General features: G+C 36.9%; 1 protein-coding gene across 1 annotated transcript in view; it reads left to right on the top strand.

Moving 5' to 3' along the window:
- The first annotated feature begins 12,876 nt into the window (after positions 1–12,876).
- DOCK9 (dedicator of cytokinesis 9) overlaps positions 12,877–27,168 on the top strand; it is a 106,032-nt gene continuing 91,740 nt past the window's right edge. The window contains exons 1-2 of the mRNA XM_010578292.1: positions 12,877–12,990; positions 21,390–21,506. Coding sequence (XP_010576594.1) covers positions 12,877–12,990; positions 21,390–21,506 — 231 coding nt within the window. The remainder of the gene's footprint in view (positions 12,991–21,389; positions 21,507–27,168) is intronic.

The raw sequence follows: 27,168 nt of genomic DNA, 5'->3' as shown, positions 1-27,168 counted from the left end.
AATTTGACAGTTCTTCTCAGCATCAAAGATATTTACATACTTGTATGACAGATACCAGTACAGTATGTGGAGTAGAATCTTGTAGTGATAAATTCAGTCAGTACAGGTGTGATTCACTATAAACCCAAGAAATTTATGTGTTTTAAATTTCATTCTGTGTTCTTTCTCTACCCCCACCCACCCTTTTTTTATGACTATTGACTATTTGCAGTCAAGGACTAGATAAAGTCAATTTCTGGCAGGTGGGAATTGACTGATCACTTTGCATGAGAGGAAGAAAGGAAAAAGTAGACAGCCTTCAGCTCCCTTGTGGTTTGCCTGAACTGATAATAGCATGCTGATAACATATAGATTTGATTGAAGTAGATTTGTATAACACATTGGGGGGGGGGGGTTCCATAGCAGCAGTGATTTAAGAATTTTCCTCTCATATTTTGAGTGTTTTATTTTGAAGTTTTTTGTTTTAAACACTAAAAAGCACATATAGGTCAAGCAAAGAAATGTTTGCCAGTACGAACTATGTGCTAAGCATTCTGGGAGAGTGCTTTCTTGCAGCAGATGAGGATTCTTTGTGGCTGGCAGCAGAAACTGCAGCAGTATCTTTGCAGTTTCCTTTCATCTTTGATTATGTTCTAAGGATCTCTGAAATATAGGAGCTCTTTCCCTGACCCTCTGGAATATCTTTTCATCTCTGTTGCGGAGTATAGCACATGATGAAAGCCTTCTATCTTCTACAGTTGAGGTATCCTTTGCTTTTCATCACCCTCTGATTTTTGTCTTCTGCGGCTAGATTTTTGGCAGTGTTTGGCTTAAGCAAATAGGATTACATTTCAGTAGCTGATGGTTTCTAGTCGAGGAACATACTAAATGTCGGACGTAATGAAGATTGTGCAAAGAAATATTTCTGCGAAGCACAGGAAAATTATTCGAGTCGAGCAAAGGAAGAAGACATTCTGCAAATGCAATCAGGGCTGCTAGAAATGCAAAATTCAACAGATTTGGAATGGGTTGCACTACAAGTGTGGTTCTGTTTAAAGGCATTCGTACAGTTTTTGAGAGAAACTGTGGTTATATTTGCAAACAGCAAGGGGAAAACAATGCCCTTGAATACACAGCATTCAGCTTGCCAAATGAAGATTCAGGAATATTGATTCATTCATCCCTGGTAAATACAAACTTGTTTCATTAATAATTTTGTCTGCTAATTGAAAGCTAAACTAAAAACAGGATACCGTGTTTATTTAACATCTACTATGTACAGACATGAATATACCTTGTCCTGATATTGTAGGATGTTAGTGCATGTATGTGGCATGTAATACATGTGTGCATGCAGCTGTAATGTTAAAGCTTAGGATTCATATTCATTATATTCTTTAGATTTGTACTAATAGCTCTGAAGAATTTGCTCTCCACAAACAGGATTGTTATAGAAGATTGTCTGTTGTTAGATCTTTCTGAACATACTCTTGGAATGTATTTGGCATTTCAATTGAAGAACAACAGATGATTACGTTATTTGGAAAAACTAAGGAATGCATTGTTGGGAAAACAGTAACCCAGGATTTGAGGTTTATTTTTTCAGATGGACTTGAGTACTTTTCTTTCTTTTCTTTTTTCCTCTGAAACTATTCTATTTCTGTTTAGCTTACTGAAAGGGATACAGGAGCATTCTAGAAGAAAAAAATGGTTAAAGGGAGTGATAACTGTTTTCTGAACCTGCTTTGCTCTCAAAGGCTTTTTTAGGTGTTGCCTGATGCAAAGAAAACAGACTTTAAAGTGAGACTGTCATCTTTGTACCCCCCAGGTTAATGACGCATTTGTGCGTCAGATGTATTGCATTTAGGCTTGAGGGGGTGGAATTGCAATAGCTAATGTGCACCGCTTGCTTCAGAATTTGGCTAGTTAAGGATTTAAATATTTATTTAAAATAATTTGGGGTTGCTTGTTAATTGCTTTGTCACTGGCTAGATAGTTGGAATAAGAGGGGTGTGGTACACTGAAATAACTGGACAGATTTTGACAAGCTTGTAGTGCCTGCTGGCATACCCACGCAGTGCAATTGCAGTTATGGAAAGCCTTTAGAAATTTCACAAAGCTTTGTTGTCTTTATGCTGTTCATATCCTTTCTTGCTGAACTCAAATATAAGAAAGAAAGGGGTGTGTGTGTATGTATCTGTATGTGTATACCTATACGTGTGTGTGTATATATATGCACACACACATACACATATATATTTATACACATGAATACACACACATAGCTTCCCGGAAAGAATACAGAATAATCTGAGCTGTCTTCAGATGCTTAAAATAATTTACAGTATGTATATTACCCTTCATGATAATATTGCATTTTATAAATTCCTAATATGGTTTGATATTAAAAATAAAATGGCTTCCTCTAAGTATTAGAAGCCTTTTTACAATGTTAGCCATTTTTAACTTAGCCTCATACAGATGGTTATTAGACATTTGTTAAACTCTGGGCAATGAATATTTTCAATAACTTTTGTTCTCCATTGAATTTAAGACCTAACACCTTTACTGGTCTTAAATTCTACATATAGTTAGATGAGTGAACAAAGAAATACTTTTTAAAATATGTAATATGAATCACTGTAACCTGGAGGTCGCAGTGAAAATTTTTTGTATTTTTTTTTTCTTCTTCTTTGTTTCATGTGGTATTGTTCCAGCAATAATTTCTCTTTAATTTAGCCCTACAGAATTGGTTTGCAAACTGGGAAGATTAAGCACAAAATATGCTTAGTCTGCCATTTACAATTGAAGTTCCACATTGGTCACTTAAGATTTTTTTTCAATTCCAAAATTGCTTTTAAATAATGATACTGGTTTTTTTGATTTTCCTGTCTGGCTTTGTCACCTTGGTTTAACTGGAATTAGTGGATCAAGATAAATTTCTTCCTGGGATAAATACCTGCAGGTTAGTATGGAAGAATGTGTAGAATTGAGGGCTCAGAATGACTTCCTGCTCATTGTACTGGACTAGTGTTGTCCATAAGAACAAAAGTCAGAATTTTACAAGGGAAAAAAAAGGGAGGATTTCATTACAAGGTCCCACTCTTGATAATCAGAGCTGGCACTGGCCATCGCTTTCTGAGATGTTGTCTGAGGCTGGGGAGCAGTTGCTACTGACTTACACTGAAGAGGGGGAAGCAGGATTCTCGGAAGAGTGGGAAGAGGGGGAAAGGTACTGCAGACCTGGCAACAGTGACAAGTGATTTTATGAAACTCGTCTAAGTATATACATAGAACTCTTAAATTACATATTTTTTTGTACTCTTTGCTATAAAAGCTAATTTTGTCCAGCTTTTCCTCCTCTGAAGAGGTGGCTTTCAGGAGGAGAAATACCTTGCTTCTTACTGAGAAGCCATGCAGGGAGGTGAAGACTACAGGAATCCTCTTCGAAGAGAAGCTGTATGGCCAAGACCAAAAGAGAGTAGCAGTGTATCACTTCCCTGTGTTTTCTTTTATTTTGGTGGTTGTTGCAACAGGTGCAAGTGTAGGTGTGTGGCTTCACCTGTTTGTCTGTGCTGTAACACATTTCAGCTGCAATTTCTTACCTCTGTCTTTTTGGCTGTACCTGCTATCTGGTCTATTTAGCTATTTTGGATCAAATATCTCCTGATACAGAGCTGTTGTCAAAACACCAGTGAATTTCAAGGAGTCCTTTAATTTAGGAACACATTGATTCTTTTGCAAAACCAGTGTTGAAAATCTGTGAAAATTGCCTGTGAACAGAAAGCTCTCCGGAAGTAGTTCTCCTTGAAGGAAAAATCTCCTGCTCTGTGAAGAAATAAGGAGGCAGAAGTAGTTGATTTAGCATACATTTTTCTTAGTTTCCCTGTAATCCAGAGGTCAGAAGGTTATATCTAAATTAAATCTAATTAAAGTTTTATTTAAGCAGGTCTGCTCTTCTAATTGCTTGAAGGAAAGATAAAATGAAGCCTGGGTGAGAATGTCTTCTCAGGAGTACAGTTTATTTCTATCCATCTGATGTCATTCAAACTTGCAATGAAAGTGCCGTATCTTATCTTTGGGAACATTTGTAGCCTGTCACATACACTTTATCTTGCTAGAACACAGCCTCTTTTAGGGTCTTTAAGTCGACATGGATAAAAATAAATATTTTAGTAAAAGATTATAAATTTAGTTTGGGATGCTATTAAAAGTTGCACCAAAATGAATGAAAATATTTTTTTTTCCAAATGTCCACCTAGGGCATAATTATTTTCTGCAAATATTGAGAAAGCATTCTGATTTGCTGAATTTTGTAGTAAGTTGAAGGATACACTTTCAAAATATTAGCTTGTATGTTTGATCTACATTACTTAGTTTGTTTTGATTTTCCTATGATTTTTTTCTTAATCCATTCTCAGCATGATATTACATGTTATTTCTGCTGTGTTTCAGTATCTTAGAGTTAGGAGGGTTTTTCTTCATGGCCTTTATTTTTATATTAAAATTCCATTTTTTTGGTAATCATTGTATAACCAATGACTATCTGGGAGTGAAGTGTTACTGTATGGTTTAGGGCCTAAACAGCTGTTTTAGATGGTAGACAAAGATGGAGAATGAGCAATGGAGTGTAGTGACAATAAAACTAACAACATTTTAAAAATTTGGGTTTTGCTAATAAGCCCCTTGAAGTATTCAGTGAAGGAAGAGGCTAGGTGAGTGTGCTAGCAATGCTGGTAGAGGAGCTAGAAAATTCTAAAGTGGGACAGATTGGGCTGAAGGACATCAACATTTTTTTCTTTGTATTTGTTTGAAAATTGCAGAAAGCAGCTTGGGTGTTTTTTTGTGCTTGTAATGTTTTCTGCTCAGTTTGCTTCTAATGGCCTATTCAATGCTGCTATTTCTCTCATTAAGCTTTAGAACCTTGTAGTTTGGTAAACCTACTTAAGGTAGTTTAGTAGCTGTAGCATGTGCAAGATGGGGCCTAATAATTTTAAGTAGCCTTTTAATTTATTAAGTCTGATGTAGAAAATATCCTTAATTTGAATAAGTGTTACTTAATTTGTGCTTACACAATTTCTGAGAAGAAATGCAGGGCATTTTCGAACGCTATTTCAAACTGGACTTCTGGAGTAATTTAATATGGTGGATATAGGTATTTGCTGAAAACAGAACCACTAACCTTAATATTCTAGTAACTGCAGTTTCTTAGTCTATGTCACCTGTTGACTTGGCAGCAGTGTCATCATTAGGTGTTATTGAGTTTTTGTGCAACTGCTCTTTCTGTGCTGCCCATGAGTCATTTGGTTTATTAATAAACTGTGCCATCTTTAAGATATACCAAAGTCTGTGCATGTGGGAAGATTGATTAATGACAGCGGTGAGCTATGTAATTCTGGACATAAATCCACAGTAGACATTCAAGTTGCAAATATTTTGATTTCAGAATCATATTAAATTATATGCGTATGATTTTTCAAAAAGACTTTTCTTGATTGAACATGTGCTGTGTTTAAAATAAACATTAAAACATTCATTTATTAAAAGGCCTTACATTAAGGCCTGTTCTTGCTGTCTGAATTAACAAATTAATATCAACTTGTTTAGTTAAAGTAGAAGAGTTTAGTAGATATAAAATAGAAATATATAAAGGAGAGAGTTTTAAGGAAGTAATTCTGCTGAGTAAGTGGAAGGTGGGGGTTTTTTATGTGCTTAAATAGCTTATGCAGCAATTCTCTAATGGTGTGCATATAATTTGTATGGCTTAGTCTGATATTTCACTTTCATAACGTGCTTCAACTTATAACTCTATTACAAGTGGCTTTTATTCATCAGCAGCTGGAGCATTAGACCTCATTAGGCCTCTTAATAAGGAAGAAACAGACATGTATGAGTATAGCATCTAACTTGCATAGTTTTTCATGGGTCACTTGAATGAGAGCACTTCTTTTATCTCCTTTCATCTTACTGCCTTAGGTGAGTAAAAAGTTGGTGTCTTAACGTGCTGGCTTGTAGTTTTGGCTAGATCTCCTGATGGTTTTTGTACACTCGTTTTGACCTTTCATTGGACTCCTTTGGGACTAATGCTCGAATGTCTGGTATCCTTCTGCCCTCTCAGCAGGGGAAATTGCAGCACAAATTCACCAAATGTGCAGTTCCTGCAGCAAATATGCTTCTTTGAAAGATGCACGTGAGAGGAGTATCAGACATAGGTTGGCAGGTATTCAGTGCACTGGCATGCAAAAGGTAAGATTAAACATTGTATCCTCAGGAGAAATTCTTTAAGGCTGAGGATGAAATCTGAGGATAGTTGGTCAAGTCTACATGCGTAAGCCATTGTTCATTGTCCATGACAATATAGGTTGGATTAGCACAGAAAGATATCCGACCCCAAAAACATGGCATTAGGTTGCATCCAGGTAGAGAATGTGTTCCCTTTGAACATAGCAGCAGGGCATCTTGGGGGAGCTAGATAGAAAGCAAGCAAAATGTCTAGAGTTAAAAAACAAACAAACAACAACACAACCCCAAACAACCAAAAAAACCCCATCCAAACCCAACACCCCCAAAACAAAAAAAACCCTTTAAAGCCTTGTCTGATCTTGAGGAGAGGAAAGAATGCTTCTGTAGCTGAGAAGCTGCATGGGTGGTGTTTTCAAGACTAGAGCCTAGACTTAGTGAACACACAGAAAGGAGTCAACTCCTCTGCTCTTTCTTCCTGATTAATACTTCCTTCCAGCTGCCTTAGGAACAGCCTGAAATGCTTATTTGAATAATCTACAGATGCAGATATCCTGTTCTGTCATGAAATTAAATGCAGTAAAAGTAAAGCTGGGAGCCAACTGCTAACTTTTGCAATGTTCTTGATTCTTAGAACTCTATAGTGTGAAGTCCAAGACAGATTTGTATTGCAGTGTAGAGGCAAACCAAGATGCACTCTTACTTCAGCCGAAGGGCAGAGGTGAATTAACAATCTCCTCAAGGAGCAAATAGCTCCTGGAAAAAGTCTTGTAAGATTGGTGTTACACAGTGGGAAGACCCTTACCTCAGACTTGCTTGGCACAGAACAGCTTCAGTTTGAGAGATCCTCAAACTTGGGGTTTTGACTTGCTTTTTGTCTTTGGTTTGGTATCTGTGCTGTCCTATTAGTCTCTGATAATTGTAGGGTACTGTCCAGTAGGAAAAAAAGCCATCTTTAGTCCAATACTGTTCGCAGAGTCAGTCTGCTTGTACATGTCCTGTCTATAAGGAGGTATGTCAGAACAATAGTTAAATCCTTTAGCAGAAGTGCGGGTTTAATCTTGAAGTCTCCTATCCTGACTAAATTCTACTGTTGTGTTTTTGGTGGTTTTTTTTACTATTTTTTTTTTTTTTTCTTTCCCCTGGAACCATAAGGAAGTCAGGTTTTCACTGAAAACAGAAAGATATCTACTAAGATGGTATGAAATGAATCGGTTACCAGTGAGTCAAAGTAGTGCACCTTGATACTTCATAGGTAACAGTATGCAAAAGTGTAACATGGACAAGACTTAAGTTAATCTATATTTTGCTTAGCTCTGCTGTGATTTTAATCTTATTTTAGTTTGTATTTGTCACAGAGTAGGAGTGTCCAAACTGAGCTACTGTTTATCTGTTATCTGACAGATAGTGATGTCTAGCTGAGGGAAATTAATGAGATATACCATGTTGGTTTTAACAATGTTAGCCAAATTCTTATTCCATGAAATAAAGAGCTTTTAAAAAATGTAAAAACTCTATGGGCCCAATAGAAACACTGACTGTGAGGATCCTTTAACTTTATGCTGCCACTAAACCAGGCAGATCAGTTTTTTATTCCAGCTTCTTAAGTAGTCATACAGACCTGTACCTTGGTGTTACCTTTTTTTCACCAATGCAACCTACTTATGATAGAGACCTCTTCTATGTGGTATCTCAGCATCTTTGTCTTGTCCAGGCTACTTGACTCTCTCCCTAAAAACAATGGTTTGAAAGTAATTTTAACTATAATGTAAAATTTGAGATTTGTGTGATTAATTTTGATATAAAGAGATGCCTCCCCAAAGAGGGATTGTTATTCAACCTATTCCAGAATGGGCTTAATTATTGCTTTACCAAGGAAAGTCAGTGAAATGGGAGTATTTTAGTTATAATGTTGGCAACATGAAAAGTTACATAATATATAGCACACTCATATCTGTGTCTTATGCTTTATCTTTTTTTCTCTTTTTGTTGCCCTTTTTATTGTCCTTTTTATGATTGTTTTTTTGCTAGAGAATGTACTCCCTATTGGTGGGACTGCAAGTTACACGTTTGCAGTATTTGCCATAGGAGGACTGAGTCTTCCGAACTAACTTTCTTGTGACTTTTTCCATTTCATCTGAATGTCGTGTGTATGGCATGGAATCACCAGGTGAATTGCATGCTGTATTCCATCTGCTATCAGCTGGCTGAGCCTTTCTCTTGAACTTGTGAATATATTCTTCCAGGGCAAGCATGTATCTGTTGGTCACTTACGAAACTCAGCAGTATTAAGATATGTATAGCTGCAACACTTAATCTTCCACTGACATGTGAAATGTTATGCTTTTAATATGGCTGCAAGGCAGGCTGCCAAGTGTGGGAGGACACTGCTATAATATCTCTTACTAATACAGATGAGAGCAAGAAGTATTGGCTTTTAATGGTGCTTGTCATTCTGCTGAAGTGGGTCCATATTTCCATATGAGCTACTGCCTTAAAAACCCAACCAACCAAAAAAAAAACCCCCACCCTCCAAAACCCCCAACAAAACAAAGCATCAAAAGCCCTCCAGTCATCTTGAAAGTTGTTTTTTGAGAGCTGCTGTCAGGGCATTTAAAGAGCTGCAAAGGAGTATAGAACAGGTGTAGGGTTTTAGTAAAATGATGTCAAATCCTTCTGTTTTCACTTACACAGGACATGCAAACCTACAGCAAGATTATTCCTTCCTCCCCTTCTCCCCCCAGTTGCTACAGGTTAAGCAACAATTCTTTTCCTAGAACAGCTAACAGAGACAAGTTTGGTGGCTGTAATTCTAGCTGGTAGATTTAGTGATTGCTGATATTGGCCACTCAACAGGGTTTATTGATCTTGATGCAGATTATAAGTGGGACTTGGAGCAAAAGTAGTGCCATTAAACCAAACTACTCAGGTTTTAGCTTGTTCTTACAGCGAGGCTGGGTAGTCATCCTTTCTTCCATCAAAGTTCAGAGGAAATTCTCATATGCTGCCTGTTCCCTTGCTATCACTTACTAATCATTATGTGGTATTATGCATTAGGAAAGCAAGCTCTTGGAGTGAAAAGTGATTTGAAGGAATAAGAGGGTGTATGTAGGGAACTTGTCTTTTGGGCAGCAAATTTGCTGGATGAATCACTGAGGTACGCTGGGAACACTGAGAACTGTTTTGCCTGTGTAATTTTGTAATTACACAGGCAATTCCTTAAGGGTATATGATACAAGAAGACAGCCAACTATTTGGCCATTGGAAGTAACATGAAAAGTACTGGTGTTAAAAGTACCATAGGAAGTCCTTCAAGCCACTGTGTTTGTAAAAAGATGAAATGCATTGTTTCCATAATAATCTGAGTTATTTTGCACATAGGTCTCTATTTAGCTAGTGATTTCCTGCAATTTGGGGATCTGCCATTTTGGAAATGCAGTCAAATAACTTCTGTGTAGTGACATTCTTCTTGTACGTGCATTGTTTTCCTGGATTCTCTGTTGATCCTTATTCAGGTAACTGCCTGATACAACAAATAGAGTAGTATCTTTTTTCTTCTTCTTTTTTATTGCAGTTAAATGGTTTAAAACTACAGGTCCTGTAACAAGACGATAAATTTGCAGCATGACTTACAGTCCTGTTTTTCATCTTTCACTTTTTGAATTATAACATGTTATTGGTAAAATTTTTTAATATAGCTCTTGATTAAAGTAACACCGCTTCTGACTGTGTGGTGCCTGGCTAAGCAGCATCTCATGTTTTTGTGGTGTGGATTTTTTTGTTTGGTTTGGTTTGGGTTTGTTTTTTTTCTCCTAAGTATTTTTTTGTGAATTAAATTATTGAGATAATCACTAAGTCCTCAGCAGAAAATAAATGTTGGAAATACACATAAATCTAGCAATTAAGGTCTATTTCATGCAGGACATAGCTCTGGAGGTACTGCTTCACAGTTTTGTTGTTAAATAAAAGAATGTCCTCTAATGGTAGATGTGTGTTAATGAAATGCAAGCTAGAAAATACATTAACCATTCAGTAGGAAAAAATAACTTTTGTATCTTTAAATTGATGTTATAAAAATGTTGGCTTTCTTTTTGTCCCTCATCGTGTTTTGGGAACATGGGGAAAGAAAATCACATTTGTACTGAATTAAAGTAATCCAGATGCATTCAGGAGAAGTAGCTGATGAGGATAAAACAATGGTGCAGTTTAAAAGTAGAATCCTCTGTTAAATAAAGGACAAGAAATACTATTTAAAGTGTATAATATTTTTAAGTCTTTATTAGTGTGAGTGTTTGCAAGTGCCTTGTGCATAATAAGGTTGTGCATTTCTGGTTGCAGTTGAGTATAATTGTAGCCCATCTCATTGAAACAAATTCCTGTTTGGCAGCTGCATCCTCAAGTAATGGTATAATTTAGTCTAAGCTGTTCTGTACTTCCGTTTTCTGAAAACAAAAGGGGCTGGTGCAAAATAAAAGTAAAGTGTAACTAAATGTTCTTGAACTATTGTCTACCTTGATTTACACAGGAAGACCTGTTTTTGTAAATTTGACTAAACTGCTAGTTTCCTTCTTAACTCTTAAAGCAGCTTTATAGAGTATTATTTTCTAGAGTTTAGTGCCTATATATTAGAGAGACTGCTTAAAAAGTAAATGCATTGAACTTGTTTTTCCTAGAGAAAAAAGCAGAAGCATAGTAAATCATTATTGTCTTGACTAGTAGTAAACTATTATTTCTTTCAGTTCACTCATTAGAAATGTGCTTGCATTGTGGATGGGATGGGCAAACTGCTGGTTGGACTCAATTTCATGATTGCAATAAGCTGAAGTAATATCTTCTGCAGGTGTGAGAGCAGAGAGAAGGGGAAGAGAAAGAGATGTTACGTCTGAAGTGTAAGAAACCTGTGCCTGAAGTTGTGCCTTCTTAAAAATGCTAGCAGTAAATGAGGATATTTGTGCTTCTCCACAACTTGATCTGCTTTCTGCAGATTAAGGTGACTTTCTCTTCTGTTAGAGAATAGATAAAAATTCATGTCAAGTTAAATTTAGGATGTCAGTTATATTGAGGTGAGATAATTAACTGTCCAAAGAAGTGGAGCAGACTTGAGAATTGAATGAAGGTGGTGGCTTATTTTCCACAGCTGTCTGGTTGCTCTAGTGCACAGGGAGTCTAAAATAGGGATGTGCTTCTCTGGGGAGCTGAATTTTCTCTCAGATGTATTTTTGCTTGGTAAATACAGCCACTGAGGTTTGTGCACTTGGAAGTTGCAACTCATTAGTGTTAAAAAGAAACAAAGGGAAAACCAAAATATCCTTCTCAAAACCTGGAGAAAACTACTCATCACAGTTCATTTTTTTCAGGAGGAATTTAGCATACAATCATATGCCAAAACTACTGCATAGGGGAGCTCATTTGGTGAAATCTTCAAAATTACCAAAACTATCAGCTAGGTACAGAAATGATCCCGATAAAAATTGCTGCCTCCTATTTTGCTAGTGTGTGTGTATGCTGAACGGTGTCTGTAAGTAGCAGTATAGTAGGAGAGTATATTGGATTACAAAAACAGAGTTGAAGCATGACTTGAGTTTATGTTGCAGTTAAGGACAGGAATGGAAGATACTAACCACCGGGCACTGTTCACCTTGAATCACAAGGCCAAGAGACACTTTTCTACTGTCAGCAAAAAGAAAATGCTATGGAAGGTAAAGGCAGCGAGTGATGGCTGGCTTGTCTTCGCAGCTGAAGAGCTGAGGTTCTCTCAGGTGACTTCAGCCAAAACATGTGAAGATTTTGTTGTGTTGTCTTCTCAGTGTTTTTTTGGAGGGTGATCAGTGATGGAGGGTTCTTAGGAGGGAGGAATGAGCTGAGAGCACTAATAACGTGCAAGACAGAAATGAGCTAACTGGCTCAAGTGAGGAAAGAGGCTGAGGGAGACTGGTAGTTTACTTGAAGAGTTAAGTGCTTAAAAGTTGAAGGTATAAAGAGATTATTTTGTAAATTTTATTTTTTAGTTAGTATTTTTGTAGACTATATAAGATTTTTACTGTGAAGGCAATTTGATCTTAAGGTAAATTTTTAATACGGATTTAGCACTAAGATTAAAAAGAGCATCCCTACCCTACTGCTGAAAAAAGAGCAACGTATCTGTTTGGGGCGTTGGTCTTGGAGAATGTATTTGGTTAGAGGCTGGTTGTTGATAGTACCTGAGTAAGTGATATTAATGTAAGAAGGAAAAAAAAAAAACACTTAGGGGTTTATACTTCTAAAGAGGCCCAGTTGTTAATAAGTGCCTAATTTTTACAATAAAAACATTTTTGATTTTGTAAGTGCTGTAAAAGACTTGGACTGTTTTACATGGTCAATTTAGAAATGCATATTCTCTTTTGTGTTTGACTCATAACCTTAAAATGGATCCACCTTTTTTTTTTTTTTTTTTTTTTTTTCAGAGGAAAAAAACATTCTTAGGGGCTGGCCTTTGTCTGTCATGCATTCCCACCATGACAGATTTAGCAAACTGCAGCTGAGAAGTTAGACTAGTTTGTACTTTCTGCTGCTTGTGCCAGGGAAAAAGCTATTGTTTTCACTGAATCACTGGCATGTTGATTACTTTGATGCCAAAAAGCATACGGTTTTGTTGCTGTTTGTATTTTCAATCAAAGAATGCAGGCAAGAACAAACAGAAATCCTAAGAAAGAGCTTATTATAGAGTCTCCGCAGCAGTGCAAGGATGCAGGTCCTTGTGAAGTAGAAGTGGAGAGTCCTGTGGTAGTTCTGGTAAGCATTGTTTAAACAAGCTCTCTCTTCCCTTTAATAATTCCAGTTCTGTCTGCCAGTGAAAAACTGCTTAATCTGATGCTAATGAGAAGTTCTAGCATTCTTACTTGTGAAGAAGGTGTGTTTAAGATTTAGGTTTGATTCTTTGTGTGTTCTCTGTCTTTTTAATTAATTTTTGCTGTTCTGGTTTACCAAATCTTTGGCTCTCTCTGAGTGTGGCTTTGGAGTTTGATTTTCATACTAGTTGCTTTTCAGTGTCTGTTCTGTCTAGGATAGTTGTACAGCTCTTTGAACCTAGCATGAAAACTACTTGTGCTTTAAAATACATTCTAGCACCTCTATTTTTTAATTGCCCAGCATATCTTTCAATTAAAATATATTTGAACTCTCTAAAGACTGTGTGTGTAACAGTTAAGTTTTACTTAAACATGCTAAGAACTGTTGAAATAATTCAGGTGTACTTCTGTTAAAGGATGTATTTTTCAATGCCTTCAATGCACATTATTTAGGAATTTAAAGATTTAAAGTAGCTTCCAGTGGGGGAAAAGGGAATATTTCTGTATGTGGGGGAAGAAATCAAATAAGAACTTTTTTTTTTTTTTTTTAATTGCTACACACTTAGTTCTGTTGGAATTTTAATAGTACAGCAAGAGAACATAATAAGCAAGCTGTAATGAATCCACCAACTCTCTCCAGCTAGGACAATAAACCTTTTCAAATAACAGAGGAGGATTGTTAAACTAATAACTTACGTATCAGTAGAAAGAAGTACTTTGATAGTTCATACTAAAATTCCAAATTTGCTTAGTAATATCTCACCCTTAATTGTTGAATTAAAGGATGATGGTCCCTTCTTTATTTGTCTGGCTGTGGTTGAAGTTAGTGGGAGCTCTGATCCTCAAATTATGGTCCCCCCCTTATTTGAGCTTCACACTACGCATTTAAGAACTGAACTAAAACATTTTGACTGTCTATATTTAGTAAGAAATGGTTACTCTATGTTAACTGAAAGCTTAAGTGTGTTAATAAGACAAATTTTCTTTTCCTTTACAGTGTTTTCTTTAGTTTCATTCTATTCAGAGCAGTTGTTAGTAAAACATGGTTTTTTTCTATGGGTGTGTTCTGATTTCTGGTCCAGATTTTCATCAGTACAATATGAGCTAATCTTGTGTGTGCTTTCCTGCCTTTGGAATGTTTAACTTTATTTAGAACTGTTTTTATTCCCCCATGAATACTCAGAGAGGATATTAGTGTTTCTGCAGATACTTAGAGTACTGCAGTTGATCAGCAAGCATATGTACTTACTTTAAAAAAAAAAGTATAAAACATTACTGTGTTTACTTATAACCATTTATGAAGTATATCCTTATAATTTTCCAGATTCTACTTAATTTAATGTTCATGGATTAATATACATCCAGTGTTTGTCCTCCCTTTTTTCATTTTCAGATGAAGTGGTACATTCAAAACAAAGGTCGATATTTCAAGGGAAGAACGTTTAGGTTCCACATAGGTCACATAAAAAAAGTCTTTGCTTTCATTTCAGTTGCTATTTTGGTCTTAATCTGTTACACATATAGACAAGCATATATATGGCATATAATTATAGATGGTATAATATCCCTTTTTGCTTCTGCTTTTGTCTAGTTTGTTGAGGAAAAATAGATGAAAAGGTGCAAGGACACTTTGCACTAAGTGTAGTGCTTGGCACAAAGCAAAAAGTAGGGCGCTATGTTTCGTTTAACACTGACATTTGGTCCATTTTTATTTCGTTGGGTTGTGATCTTGCAGTAGATTTTTACTGCCACAGTGAAAGCAAGTATTTTTTCACTGGTATAGGGATGCAGTAAGGTAATAAGTAAGATTAATAACGTTACTAGTTTGCTTAACAAAATGTAAACAGCAGAACTTTGTGTTTTCTGGATTAGAAAACTTAGAATTGTATTAGATAGCAATCCTCAAAAGCATTTGGAACAGGAGGCTTCTGGTTTACTCTAGTAATACTTCTCATTGACTGTTGCCTAAAACATTCTTTCAAGTGTGGATGGATTCCTTCTGTATGGGCAATTATGATGTGATTTACCTAGCACTCTTATTTTTTGAGTGTTCTTTATAAAGATGAGACAGAATCAGCTGTTAGGACTTCAAGGAAGCAACAGTTTTTTTGTGATATTAATTTAATTCCTTTAAATGTAGTTCACAGAGTGCTAGAGTATTGAGGGAACTGAGTATTATAACTGTAAGCATCCCATGTGATATTGAAACAATGTTATTTGATTGAGTGCTGTGCCTGAATTAACTTTTCTTGGATAGGTGGGTAGGTTCACAAAAGGAGTCATCTGCCTCAGTGCCAGTATGTTAGTACATGCACTCTCTTGTTTTCCTGCGTTTCCTGTTACCCAAGTTCAGTATTAAATAGTCTTATTATTTGAATTAGATTGTGTCATATCTTTGCTTTTGAGGTTAACAAGCAAGAAGAGCCCATGGAAAAAGCATTTGGATTTTCCGGGTGGTGCCTCAAAATCTTACTTGGGATGAACCGCTGTTGTGCTAGCTGTTGTAGAAGATACCAAATTAGTACACGTGCTGTCCAGTTGCGTTTTGATACTCCGAAGCAGTAACTGCTTATCAAATCAGATGATGTTTCTGAGAAAGTTGGAACTTCTGGAGGCCATTTTTCTGCTTGGAAACACACTGGCAGTATAAAACATAGGACACCTGAGCTCCTCTGTGCAGGAGAGCATTGCCCAAGTCTGATTCTAGTGTTAGAAGTTTCTGTGCTGATGAGAGAACTTAATAGGACACAGCATGCTTACTTTGCGTCTGAAGGTAAAGCAAATCACAGAGGAGGCTAGGAATTAAAGAACTGGAATTATCCATATTAACAACCTGAGGTAAATACTGGCAATACAGAAGGTCTTATCAAAACGTTTGAGCTCTGAAAAGTGTTCTTGTGTTTAAATGGACCTTGACCATCAACAAAACACTTCTCATAAACAAAAGCACAATGCTTTGTAATTTAGACTGTGTTCCTTAAGTTTTGGAAACCCTCATTCTCTTCTGTTAGAGCCCCCTGAAGACCTGGGTGACAATAGAACACAAGTTTTCAGGCTTTCAGGTTATACTGGAGAAAAAAGAAGGGAAGTTAATTATTGTTTTTTAAAGAAACACGGTGCAAAAAAGCCTGTATAACTGTCTATAGTCTTTGTACGGCTCAGTCTGTGTAGCCCCAGTAAGCACGTCTGATCTGTTTACGTAAGCATGAGAACCAGTGACTTAATGCATTTCATTCTTTCAAGTCCTAGAGACTTAAAAGTTTTGAATTTGTCAATGAAAGCCTATTGTTGCTAAATATATTCATAGTGGTAGTTTTTCTACATAAACCTATAGCAGCTTATTCCCTCCCACTGCCCCAAAGTTTAGATCACAAGGTTAACCATACCTAAGAAACGGGATAATGAGTAAAGTAACATTTAAGAATAAGCTCTAGGATGCATATAATTTTTGAATGGATTTTTAAGTTGATTAAAAAATAACCCAACCTGGACAAATTATTTTGTGCTTATTGTGGTTGTGGGACAATAAGATACAGGGAGCTGTTACCCATCTTTAGTATTAAACAGTCTTATTATTTGTCCAAAGTGGCTTGCCTCAGGCCAATGCTGAGAAATATGTTAACACCATATATTAATCAATTTATACGCTGCATTGCCTGCTAGTGCTTCTAGCTCCATTCTACTCTTTATGGGGACTTGTTAATTTGCAGGTGTATGTGGTAAATATGTTTTTATAAGTTAAATGATGTGTTGTAGCATGAGGCTAACAATACTCAATTTAAACATACCAGAAAAAAATGTACTGTATTATCTTTTTCTGTAATATATATTGTAGGCAATCATTGAACTCCTAACTTAAAATGCCTTTTATCTGATGGCTTTTAACACTGCTTGTCGATATAAATAAACCATATTCTGGCAGATTAAAATGGTTACCATATGGGTATCATGACTGCTGTTTCAAAATGCTTCTTATTTCTGGTAAGTTTCCATACCTATAATACACTGGCAAAACCAAAGCGGTACGGGAGATACTTTGCTGTTTTATCTTCCTACAAGTGGCTAGCTTGAGTGCTGGACCCCTTGAAGCCCTATGCTCTTAGCATTTTCTTGGATTATGGAGATAAAAATGTTGCTTCTTCCAAATCAATAGAAAAAGTGAAGCCTTGTTTGAAAGACTGACTTTCAGTGCCTGTAAACTTGATTTTGCAGTTTTGGCTGGGCTGAGTTTTATCTGTGTCAGCTAGTCCATAAATCATATTCAATGATACTATACTTACCCAGTATCTTTTCTTTTACATTACATGAAATAATAGACCGGAAAATATTTTTTTTCTGAAGAAGAGCTTGAGAGAGAATCTGCTTCCTCGTGGTGGTGTAGGTTTGGCTAAATGCCAATGTCAGTGTGCTGTTTATTGTTTTCTTTTTTCATATCTGGTTCAAACTGATAAAACATCCTCTTCCTTTTGAATCTGACAAATGACTAAGAAAGGAATGAGTAACACTTTGGAGAAACCTGAGGAAGCAAATTCTTAATGAAATTTTCCAGAAATGATATTTCTGCAAATCAGGTACTTTATTGATTAAATAGGAAGATGGTGTGCTTTTCTGGTACTACTAACTACTTCTGTGTCCCATTGACTAAGAGGAGAGGTGTATATTCAGGACCTTAACTCCAGAGAGCTTTAGATTCTTTAAAAGCTTCTAATGCAGGACAATTTTTTAATCTTGTGTTTACAGCATGTAAGCAAAGCTCATTTTCTTTTCAGATTCTTTTTTATCAATTTTACGTTTGTGGTGGACCTGTTTTGTGACGATAGGGTAGAGACATGCATTTCCAATTAATTGGATGCTTTTTGAAGCTGCAGTGTATGCATCTAGTTTTTGAATTAGCTGTGCTAATTCTCTCTGTGTGAGAAGTTTTGTGTAGTTTTGTGTGTGTGTGCGTGCCCATGAAATAATTTTAGTTATGTTGGTTTTAGAAGTAATCCTTTTACTCTATTTTTGCTGGTAAAATGAGAGGAGCCAGAGCTAGCTTTCTTTACCTATCGTCTTCCCAAGAGAATTAACAGGAGGATGGATATAGCTTTTCAGCACCAGGGAGAAATGAATTAAAATGCTGATCATGTGCAGCATCACATAAAAATCCATTACCCATTTGAAGTGACAGCTTTCCCTTGCTACCAGTTTGTGGAATTGGTGCTGTGATGTATCTCCTTGCTAGTTCAAATAGTAGATGTCCTGATATGTGAACTTTCTGACTATATTGACCATGTATATGTTTATTCTTTCCTTTAAAAATCTTCTCAAATTGCATTTTAAGTATATTAAAATATGTGGCCTGAATACATTTTTTTTTTTTTTTTTTTAAGGACACTTTAGAAATTTTAAGCTGCACTGAAGCTGAGTAGTAGAATTCAAAAATGCTTTTGCAACAGCTTTCAGTAAGGACAGTTTCATGTTCTGTTTAGTAATCTGAAACTCTCCTCCCCCTGAAAGGATCCCATCAGCTCCCATCTATTGGCACAAGTGGCCATGCAGCCATCTGATCAGCACTTCAGAGAGACAATCTGACTGAAAGCTCACTGATTGGGAGGAACCCTCTAAAGCCAGATCACCTCCTAATCTGGCTCAAAAGCTCTGGCTCGGTTGCTGGTACTGGCTGCTGGTAGTGTGAGAAGGCTCAGGAGCGTGCCACAAGAGAGAGAGTCCTTCTGGTGTCAACCCTCCTTTCAAATAATTTAAGCCAAATGTGAAGTCAAATCTTTAGCAAACAGAAGAGACTGTACACACAACTCAAATGGTCTTGCTCCCCAGCTTATTTCTTAGACCCAGTTTAATTTGGAGCATGCATTTTTGTTTCTCCTAAAGGTCAGTCATCCTGCACCACGCTCAAATCAACCTGTCACTGCAGCACATTGCATATCATTTCACACGACAAACTTGTCAGAAGGAATGGTCACGTGGTAAAGGCCAATTTGACCAAATGGAGTGACTCAGCCATAGTACTGTAGGAGTCTCTAAACCTCGTTTTAACAGAAGAGTATATTGCAGAATTGCTCAAGCTCAGTGATTGACAGGTGGGCATCTTGCTTGCCTGGATCGGTAGAGAGAGATCTGTTAACTTACATTGGAAGTGGGAGAAAGGTGAGCAAAGGGTGTCTTGCTTTCTGAATGATAAGTGTTGTCATGTACTTCATTTACAGAGCAGTAAAATTTGAAGGGCTCTTCATAGTCTGTGTTCTCCCTGTCTCATGTGCTTAAGGAAGAAAATTTATACTGGGCAGTTATTGCCTTGGTGAAGACTTGGAAAGGGTAGGTGAAGTTATTGGAATTTCTTTGGAATCTGGACTGGTTATGACAATCTGACACAGTGGGGCTGCTCAACCTGAAGTTTTGTGAAGGGGTAATGTGGTAGAGCCTGCATCTAGGAAATGGGCCAAATAATTGTGTGAAGAAGGTGCATCTGGCCTTCTGTGTACTAAGGAAGCTTGGAGCACACCATTTCAGTAGTTTGGGATTCATTGCAGCAGTCTGAATAATCAAAGGCAAACTTAACAGGAAGTTTTCTTGCAACCAAAATATTTTATATAATTAGTACATTTGAGAAAATGTAACCTTTTCTTATGTTGTCTTTACGTGCTTCTCTTAAGCTTTTCTGAGCTAAATGGTCCAACCACTTCAGCTACAAATAGGTGCATGAACATAAACTTAAGCCTTTTCTGATGGACACTCGTGTTAGTTCTTGGCTTTGTGATAAGTCATGTTCATGAACGAGAGAAGAGATGTAGCAGCAGCTGTGGTTCAGGTCCTAAGCCCTCAAAATGTCCTGGGGTACAATATACAGTGAACTGAACGGCTGTTCTTCATCTCCTTTAAGGAGAAAGATGGCAAGCTCAACACAGTCATTTTCTACTGCAGCTCCTCGCTGTATTGGTCTGTGTTGAGCATATTGTTATATAGCTTATGAACTTTTAGTAAATCCTTCCAGTGTGATTGTAAATGGTAGCTATTTTTGTTGACAAAGGTACATTTCATTCATCATTTTTTGGTAAATTTATTTTCCAGATTTTGCTTTTTTGGCCTTTTCAGCTGTTTTGCTCTGTTATGTTCTTCCATATTTCCTAACAGTAAAAGTAGGAGGGAATCTCAAGTAACTTTTGAGTAGCTTGTGAACTAAGCCTGAAAGCTTTGGGAACTTTCTCTGACTAAAGCTTTCCTAATTCCTTGAAAAACAAATTTATTTGATTGACTTTTGGATGAAGAAAACACCTGTAATGTTTCTCAGGAATATTAATACTAATGATTAATAGCGGTTACTGCTAGACATAAAGATATTTCTTCTGTGTAGTACAGCTGGAATTTGAAAGGTTATTAATATAAGTTATGCAAAAATATATATAAATCTCATATTGTCTGATTACCTATAATGATGTCATAAGATGGCCTTGCTGCTATTTTTGTTTAATATACCCTACTTTGAAATTAGTACCGCTGATCTTAAGAAAGTATCAACTGGAAAGTCTCTTGTAATTGCCACTTGTAAAAAAAATGGTAAATTTATGTCTGGTATTGTGATGCACAATTTCAGCTGCAGAAAGTGCAGCTTTGCATTAGTTTGCACACTCCAAGGCAGTGCTGCCTCACTGAGAGCTCTCCCTAAGCCTGCTTTGCCATCTGACCACTTAACAGAATGCTTGGCAGGGTGAAGGTTTTTCTCTGTCTGATTGTGCACAGCCAGCTGTAATGCCTTGACAGCAGTATAGGGTTTAAATGTTGAATCAGTGCAACTGAAGAAAGCTACTTATGAGAGTAAGAGGAAGCAAATGGCCTATGGGAGTTTTGAAAAAACTATAGAGAAGGAGGAATCTCAATTAGCCTACCCCTACTGCAGCTTACTACTGAATTAAAACAAAGCTCAATCTTAGCTTTGAATTAAGGTTATTTTAATCCCTGATAAGCCCAGATCAGAGCTTTCTGGGCTGTATCAAGCAAAGGTAACCACCAACCTAAGAGACTAGTAATTTCTTTATAATTTGTTTTGTAGTGAAAATACATACATGATTATTCTGATAAGCTCTGGCTTAATGTGTTTTGTGAAATAGTTCTGTTTCTTCCTTTTGAGGCAAATAGCATGCTTGTCACTGTAATGATCAGTTGCACTTATCCATACAATATAGTGTGACATAGTCTGCATTTTGAATACTCTTAAGTTTTTGATGTAGATGAAATCTCATTCTGCCAACTTGTTTTTAAAAACTAACTTCTTAAGAAGTGGGTCAATGATTGTTAAGTTTTCCTCAATATACCTGAATTAATTTTCCTTTTTTTTTTTTCCACTAGGCAAAACCAAAACTCATAGAACCAATAGACTATGAAAATGTCATCGTTCAGAGGAAAACGCAGATTTTGAATGATGCTTTACGCGAGATGCTACTGTTCCCTTATGATGACTTCCAGGTAATTTAATCCCACTCACCCCGACCCTGTGGTTTTTGTTTTGTTGTTGTTTTTTTTTTTTTTTAGTAAGACAGATTTTTAGCACTAGTAGTCATGAGATGATAACTTCCCATTTCTTTGTTTTTTAACTCTCACACAAAAAAATATCTTTGCCATGAGTCCTTTACACTGCTCAATTTATTCTGTCAGATTGCAGAAGAAATAGCACAATTTCTTCATCTGTTCAGGTTATAAGGTCTACTTCTGCAACTCAGCAATTTTACTGCCTTTTGAAGTAGGTGATCAGTCATTTTTAGATGTTTCCCCCCCCTTTCTGACATAGGAAATCATGTGATGTTTGTTCAAAAAAAGCATCTGCTTTTTGTAATGCTTTAATTCTTAAATTGGGGCCCCCCCCCCCCCCCCTTCTTAACAGTGAAGGGCATCAATCTGTCCCAGTGAAAGTTGTTATTCTCCACTGTGTGCTACCAGCCAAAATTGTGTTTTGTGCATAACAGGGCTCTGACTTACTCTGTTTTTAATGTAGTCTGTGTGCTTCATTTTCACTGATTCTTACATGAATAACTTTACTTGTAGCCTTCCCACTCTGTGCTAAAAAATTTTGTTTTGGCAAGCTACAGGTATTTAGACAGTAGTTAGGGCTTCATGAGTTCTCAGCCACATGTGGAAGTTTGAACGACTGCAGGTAAGCCTTCTTACAAAAGGAAGTTGCACTGCTTATGAACATTGTCTAATGATACTAGTGTTCAAACGCTAGGTCACTCATGATGATGCCCCACACTAGGTACTGGCTTTGGGACTGAAGAGCATGAGTAGGCTATACCACCCAAATCTCCTCTACAGTGTGGCTATTCAGTATTGCAGATCAAGAGGAATCAAGGCTACTTCTGCTAAGCATACTCATATCTAATTGACCGGTTCACTTACCGGGTGTCATTCTGGTGAACAGCTCTGAATTATCAATGGAGAAGAAACAAAGCTATCAAGAATATCCTCAGGCATTTTGTTTGAACAGTCAGTGGGATGTCTGAAGTGTTTAACTGCTATTTCAAGTGGCCTTTTCTGCAGTTCTTAACCTCAGGCCTATAATGAGTGAAGCTAGTCCATAGCTCTCAGTCTGATCCTTTAAAGAGAATGGCTGAATTCTGTTCACAAACTGTAATGCCTTTTGTCATCCTTTGTTTGGATTCTATGGTCAGATTTTTGAGGTAGTCACTGAAGTGTGTTACATCAGAGGTTCTCCTTCAGGTAGTCGCAATTCTGGAATATAGTTAGATTTCCTGTTTCTTTGTACCTCAGTAGTGTAATATCTGAATACATTTTCAGGATTTTTCATGTATAGTCTTCGACAGAGTCTCATTTTATACTTGATTTATATGAAGACTGGTTTGTACTATCAAACTTTATTGTTATGCTATCAAACTTTTATCTCCTTCTAAGATTTATTGGCACAAACTTACTCCAAATATTTTTATTGTACACATGACTCTCCAGTACTACTTTGAGCTATCTAGCTTGTTTTCAAAAGCACAATGCGTTTAAATCTGTCATTCAGCATATTAAGAAAATATTACCGAGTCAGAGAACAGAAATCCCTTATGTGCTTAGTTATTTTGCAAGTTAAACCTTTAAAACCTGTGCAGTTTTCCATAATCATACTTACAGTTTTGAAACCATTGGTTTTGATATGGTTGCCAGTATAATTTGAATAATTCAAATAATGGCATATTTTCTGTATTTGCCATTCTGCTTCACGGTTGTTTTTTTTTTTAATTCCTTTTTCCTAATTTGTTGTGGTCACACAATGTCTGGGCAGCTCTTGGTAAGCCTCTGCTCAAATGTTTGATACTGCCCTTGTACCCCACAAGATGAATTTAAAATAGTGAGTTAGAGTATTTTGAACTACCTGTATACACACTTAGAACAGTTTATAGGTGGAAACCCCTACCATTGTCTAAAAACCTGTTCAAACCATTTCCTCTTAGAGCATTTTTTATTTTTACAAAGTTTTTCCTTGCAGTTAGGTTAAACTGATTACAATCTAAAAAACACTTGCCTGAAAAGGAAGCCAAGCCCTGTTAATTTGTAAAGACATTAAGGCTATTTTGTTACCAGCATGGCCCTAAAACTAGCACTTAAAATGGCACTCACTGAAAAGACTTACTTTTCAGCACTAGATATCATTTCTACAATTTTTGGTAGATTACTACTACATAGTTTCAAAGAGCCAGATTGATACCACTATTGAATTTGTGCTAAAGTTGAAATTACTTTGGGAGAAATTGGAGACAAATATTTGTGCTTAATTTGGATAACTTTTTTTTTAGGTAATGCAGTCAGATAACTGAAAAGTAATTTAATAGGTGTGTTTTTCATATAATCAATAACAATACTTGCAGGAATTCAGAGGCAAGATTTTTGTAACAAATGTTTTAATGTCTTGCTCTGTAGTCATGGTCAGTGCCACATTCAGTTTGTAATTCTTACCACCTCAGAGAAGCTAGATATTAAAGGAGAACTGATATGAATTCTTAGTCCATATCAGAAAAGAAAGCTTGCACAGCAGCTGGCTTCCTTAGACCACATATAGCTTGCTTTTCTTTCTTTCTCCTGATGAGTTACTTGCTTAGTGAGGGAAAGGGGAAAAAAAACCCAGTCAGTCACCTTTTTCTGTTCAGCTGTGACTGTTCTTCAGACATGCTGTCAGAAGTAGCTCTAAGCTCAAACCACTATCAAAGAAATACTTGAGCAAGGATGGAGCAGAAAATCCTCTGCTCTGGGAAAACTCTTAAAGATTGAAGGATTGTTCTTCAGCCAACTGATCTAGATACATGAACCTTTCCAGATTTCCACTTAACTGCATTTGCCATTGTCTTAAAGTTGGTTAGCTGAGGTTATGAATCCTGTTTTCTCTTTTATATATGCTTGGTAGCAGCTCGTTTACCTTTCAGGAAAGCATGATTTTTGTCCTGCTCCATGCTGATCTTCAAATCCAAATAAGTAGGCTTGTAATTTTTTTCTTTCTTTTGAGTTTCTACGTTTTCCTTGATGCTATTGTATCCAAATAATAGCAAGCTTTGCTTTTCTGTAGTTTCCAGAAGAGCTCTTTATCGCAACTTTCTCCCACGTATTGGGTCATTTTTCAATTTACCATTTCAAGATTGTTTCCATTGCTTTTCACAAGCTCAAGTTCTGAGTTTTCTGCACTGAATTCACTAATCAGGTTATTCCCTAACTTGTTCTCATCAAATTTATAGGGGCAGTCATGTTGTGTTTGGAGATCCTTTTTACTGTTAACATCGCTGAGTTTGCTTTCATTCTTAGTAATTGGGCTGCCTAAACTTTCAGTACCTTTGTGCTTTGTAGTCATTTCTAGCTGCTTTTTTGTCATCATTTTGTTTTCACTATGGTCCTCTGTCATGGTTTAACCCCAGCCAGCAACTAAGCACCATGTAGCTGCTCGCTCACTTCCCCCCCCACCCAGTGGGATGGGATAGAGAATTGGGGGGGGGGGGGGGAGCAAAAGTCATGGGTTGAGATACGAACAGCTTAACAGGACAGAAAGGAAGAAACTAACAATAGCAATAATAATTATAATAAAATGACAATAATATTAGTAAAAGGATTGGAAGATACAAAACAAGTGATGCATAATGCAGTTGCTCACCACTTGCTGACCAATGCCGAGTTAGTTCCTGAGCAGCAATCCCCCACTGGCCAAGTCCCCCCAGTTTATATACTGGGCATGACATCACATGGTATGGAATACCCCTTCAGCCAGTTTGGGTCAGCTGTCCTGGCTGTGTCCCCTCCCAACTTCTTGTGCCCCTCCAGCCTTCTTGCTGGCTGGGCATGAGAAGCTGAAAAATCCTTGGCTTAGTTGTTGCTAAAGTCGTGTTTATACTAAAAACATCAGCATGTTATCAACATTCTTCTCATACTAAATCCAGAACATAACAGTATACCAGCTACTAGAAAGAAAATTAACTCTATCCCAGCTGAAATCAGGACATCCCCATGTAATGTGTTTGTTTAATTAAGATGAGAGCACCATTTTCCCACCGCCCATTGGAACATCTCCTATTGATGTTCTTGCTACTCTCAATTACAATGCTGTCAGTCGTTCAAAGCTATACCTCTTCTAGACTCTTGCTGAAAAGAGTCTCTTCTTGTATAACCCTAAATGACTATATCCATTGGGTACTCTTATATCCAATTTTGTGCCTCTTCATGTCTTTTTATAATTATTTCAAGTCACGTGAATTTCAGTAATTTACTCAATAATGAAATGGCTTCATAACTAAATAGCATTAGTTTAAAACAGACCACCTTCATGAATCACATTCAAATCATATGCTCAGTGACTGCAAAATTGGTGATGTTTACATTAACTGCATAGTAGGTAAATTATTAAAAGGAACCTTAACCCAAAACTATACTAGTGATTACTTTGCAATAAGACATCTTGTATCTAAATGCTTTTGTTTCAAAATACCTAACTTCTGAGTACTACCTCCATTCTTATAGGAAATATTTGTCCCAATACAGGATAGGTTTACTTGTAGCAAATACAATGTAGGTACATTCCTACCCAAATTAAATATACCATTACAAAGTTATACCACTGTTATTTTGAAGGCATTTTGCTGCTCAGCTTAGACATTGTTTCACCTTTGTGACTTTTGGTTTTGAGCCATATGGATTTAGCACACTTTCACTTAAAGGTCTTGATTTTTAGTTAATGCAAGTTAAGCACCTCTGAAAATAAATGTTATGTCAACTTTGCAGAAATAAATGTAAACCCAGGTCATTCTACAAGAAAGCACATCTTGAGTAGAAGGAACAAGCAAAAAAAAAAGTTTGAGTACGGCCTTATTTTAGAGAGCACAAAGTAAACTGGTCAAAATACAGTAACTTAATGTTCAAAGAAATTTCACTCTGAATCTTTTCTTTTAAATCTGTTTTGTGTTTTTCCTTGAGTCTTTAGCCAACTATTCATAATCAAGGCTTCAATTTAATCTGGAAATTACCTTATAATACAGCTTCTGACACTTCTCGTACAACTGATAAGTCTCTTCTGGCACATAGCAGTTTTAAGGGCATGATCTAACATACAGCATGCTGTCTTTTCCATCGACTCTTTTGAAACAGTTTCTGTCACTGTTTCTTGAGCATTTGCCTCTGTGTAGCTGTGATGGGTTGACCCTGGCTGGACGCCAGGTGCCCACCAAAGCCATTCTATCACTCCCGCATCCTCAGCTGGACAGGGGAGAGAAAAATATAACAAAAAAGCTTGCGGGTCGAGATAAGGACAGGAGAGATCATTCACTAATTACCATCATGGGCAAAACAGACTCAGCTTAGGGAAAATTAGCTCACTTTTTATTACAAATCAGCCAGAGTAAGGTAAATGAGAAATAAAACGAAATCTCAGAACACCTTCCCTCCACCCCTCCCTTCTTCCCAGGCACAACTTCACTCCCGGATTTCTCCACCAAGCCCCCCCAGCGGCACAAGGGGGACAGGGATGGGGTTTACGGTCATCACATGTTATTTTCTGCCCCCTCACCTCCTCAGGGCGAGGGCTCATCACACTCTTCCCCTGCTCCAACGTGGGGTCCCACCCATGGGAGACAGTCCTCCACGAACTTTCTCCAACGTG

The sequence above is a fragment of the Haliaeetus leucocephalus genome, unplaced genomic scaffold (assembly GCF_000737465.1).
Source record: "Haliaeetus leucocephalus isolate CR32 unplaced genomic scaffold, Haliaeetus_leucocephalus-4.0 Scaffold626, whole genome shotgun sequence".
Taxonomy (NCBI): domain Eukaryota; kingdom Metazoa; phylum Chordata; class Aves; order Accipitriformes; family Accipitridae; genus Haliaeetus; species Haliaeetus leucocephalus.
The sequence above is the reverse complement of the archived record's forward strand: the minus strand, read 5'-3'. Positions and strand labels throughout refer to the sequence as shown.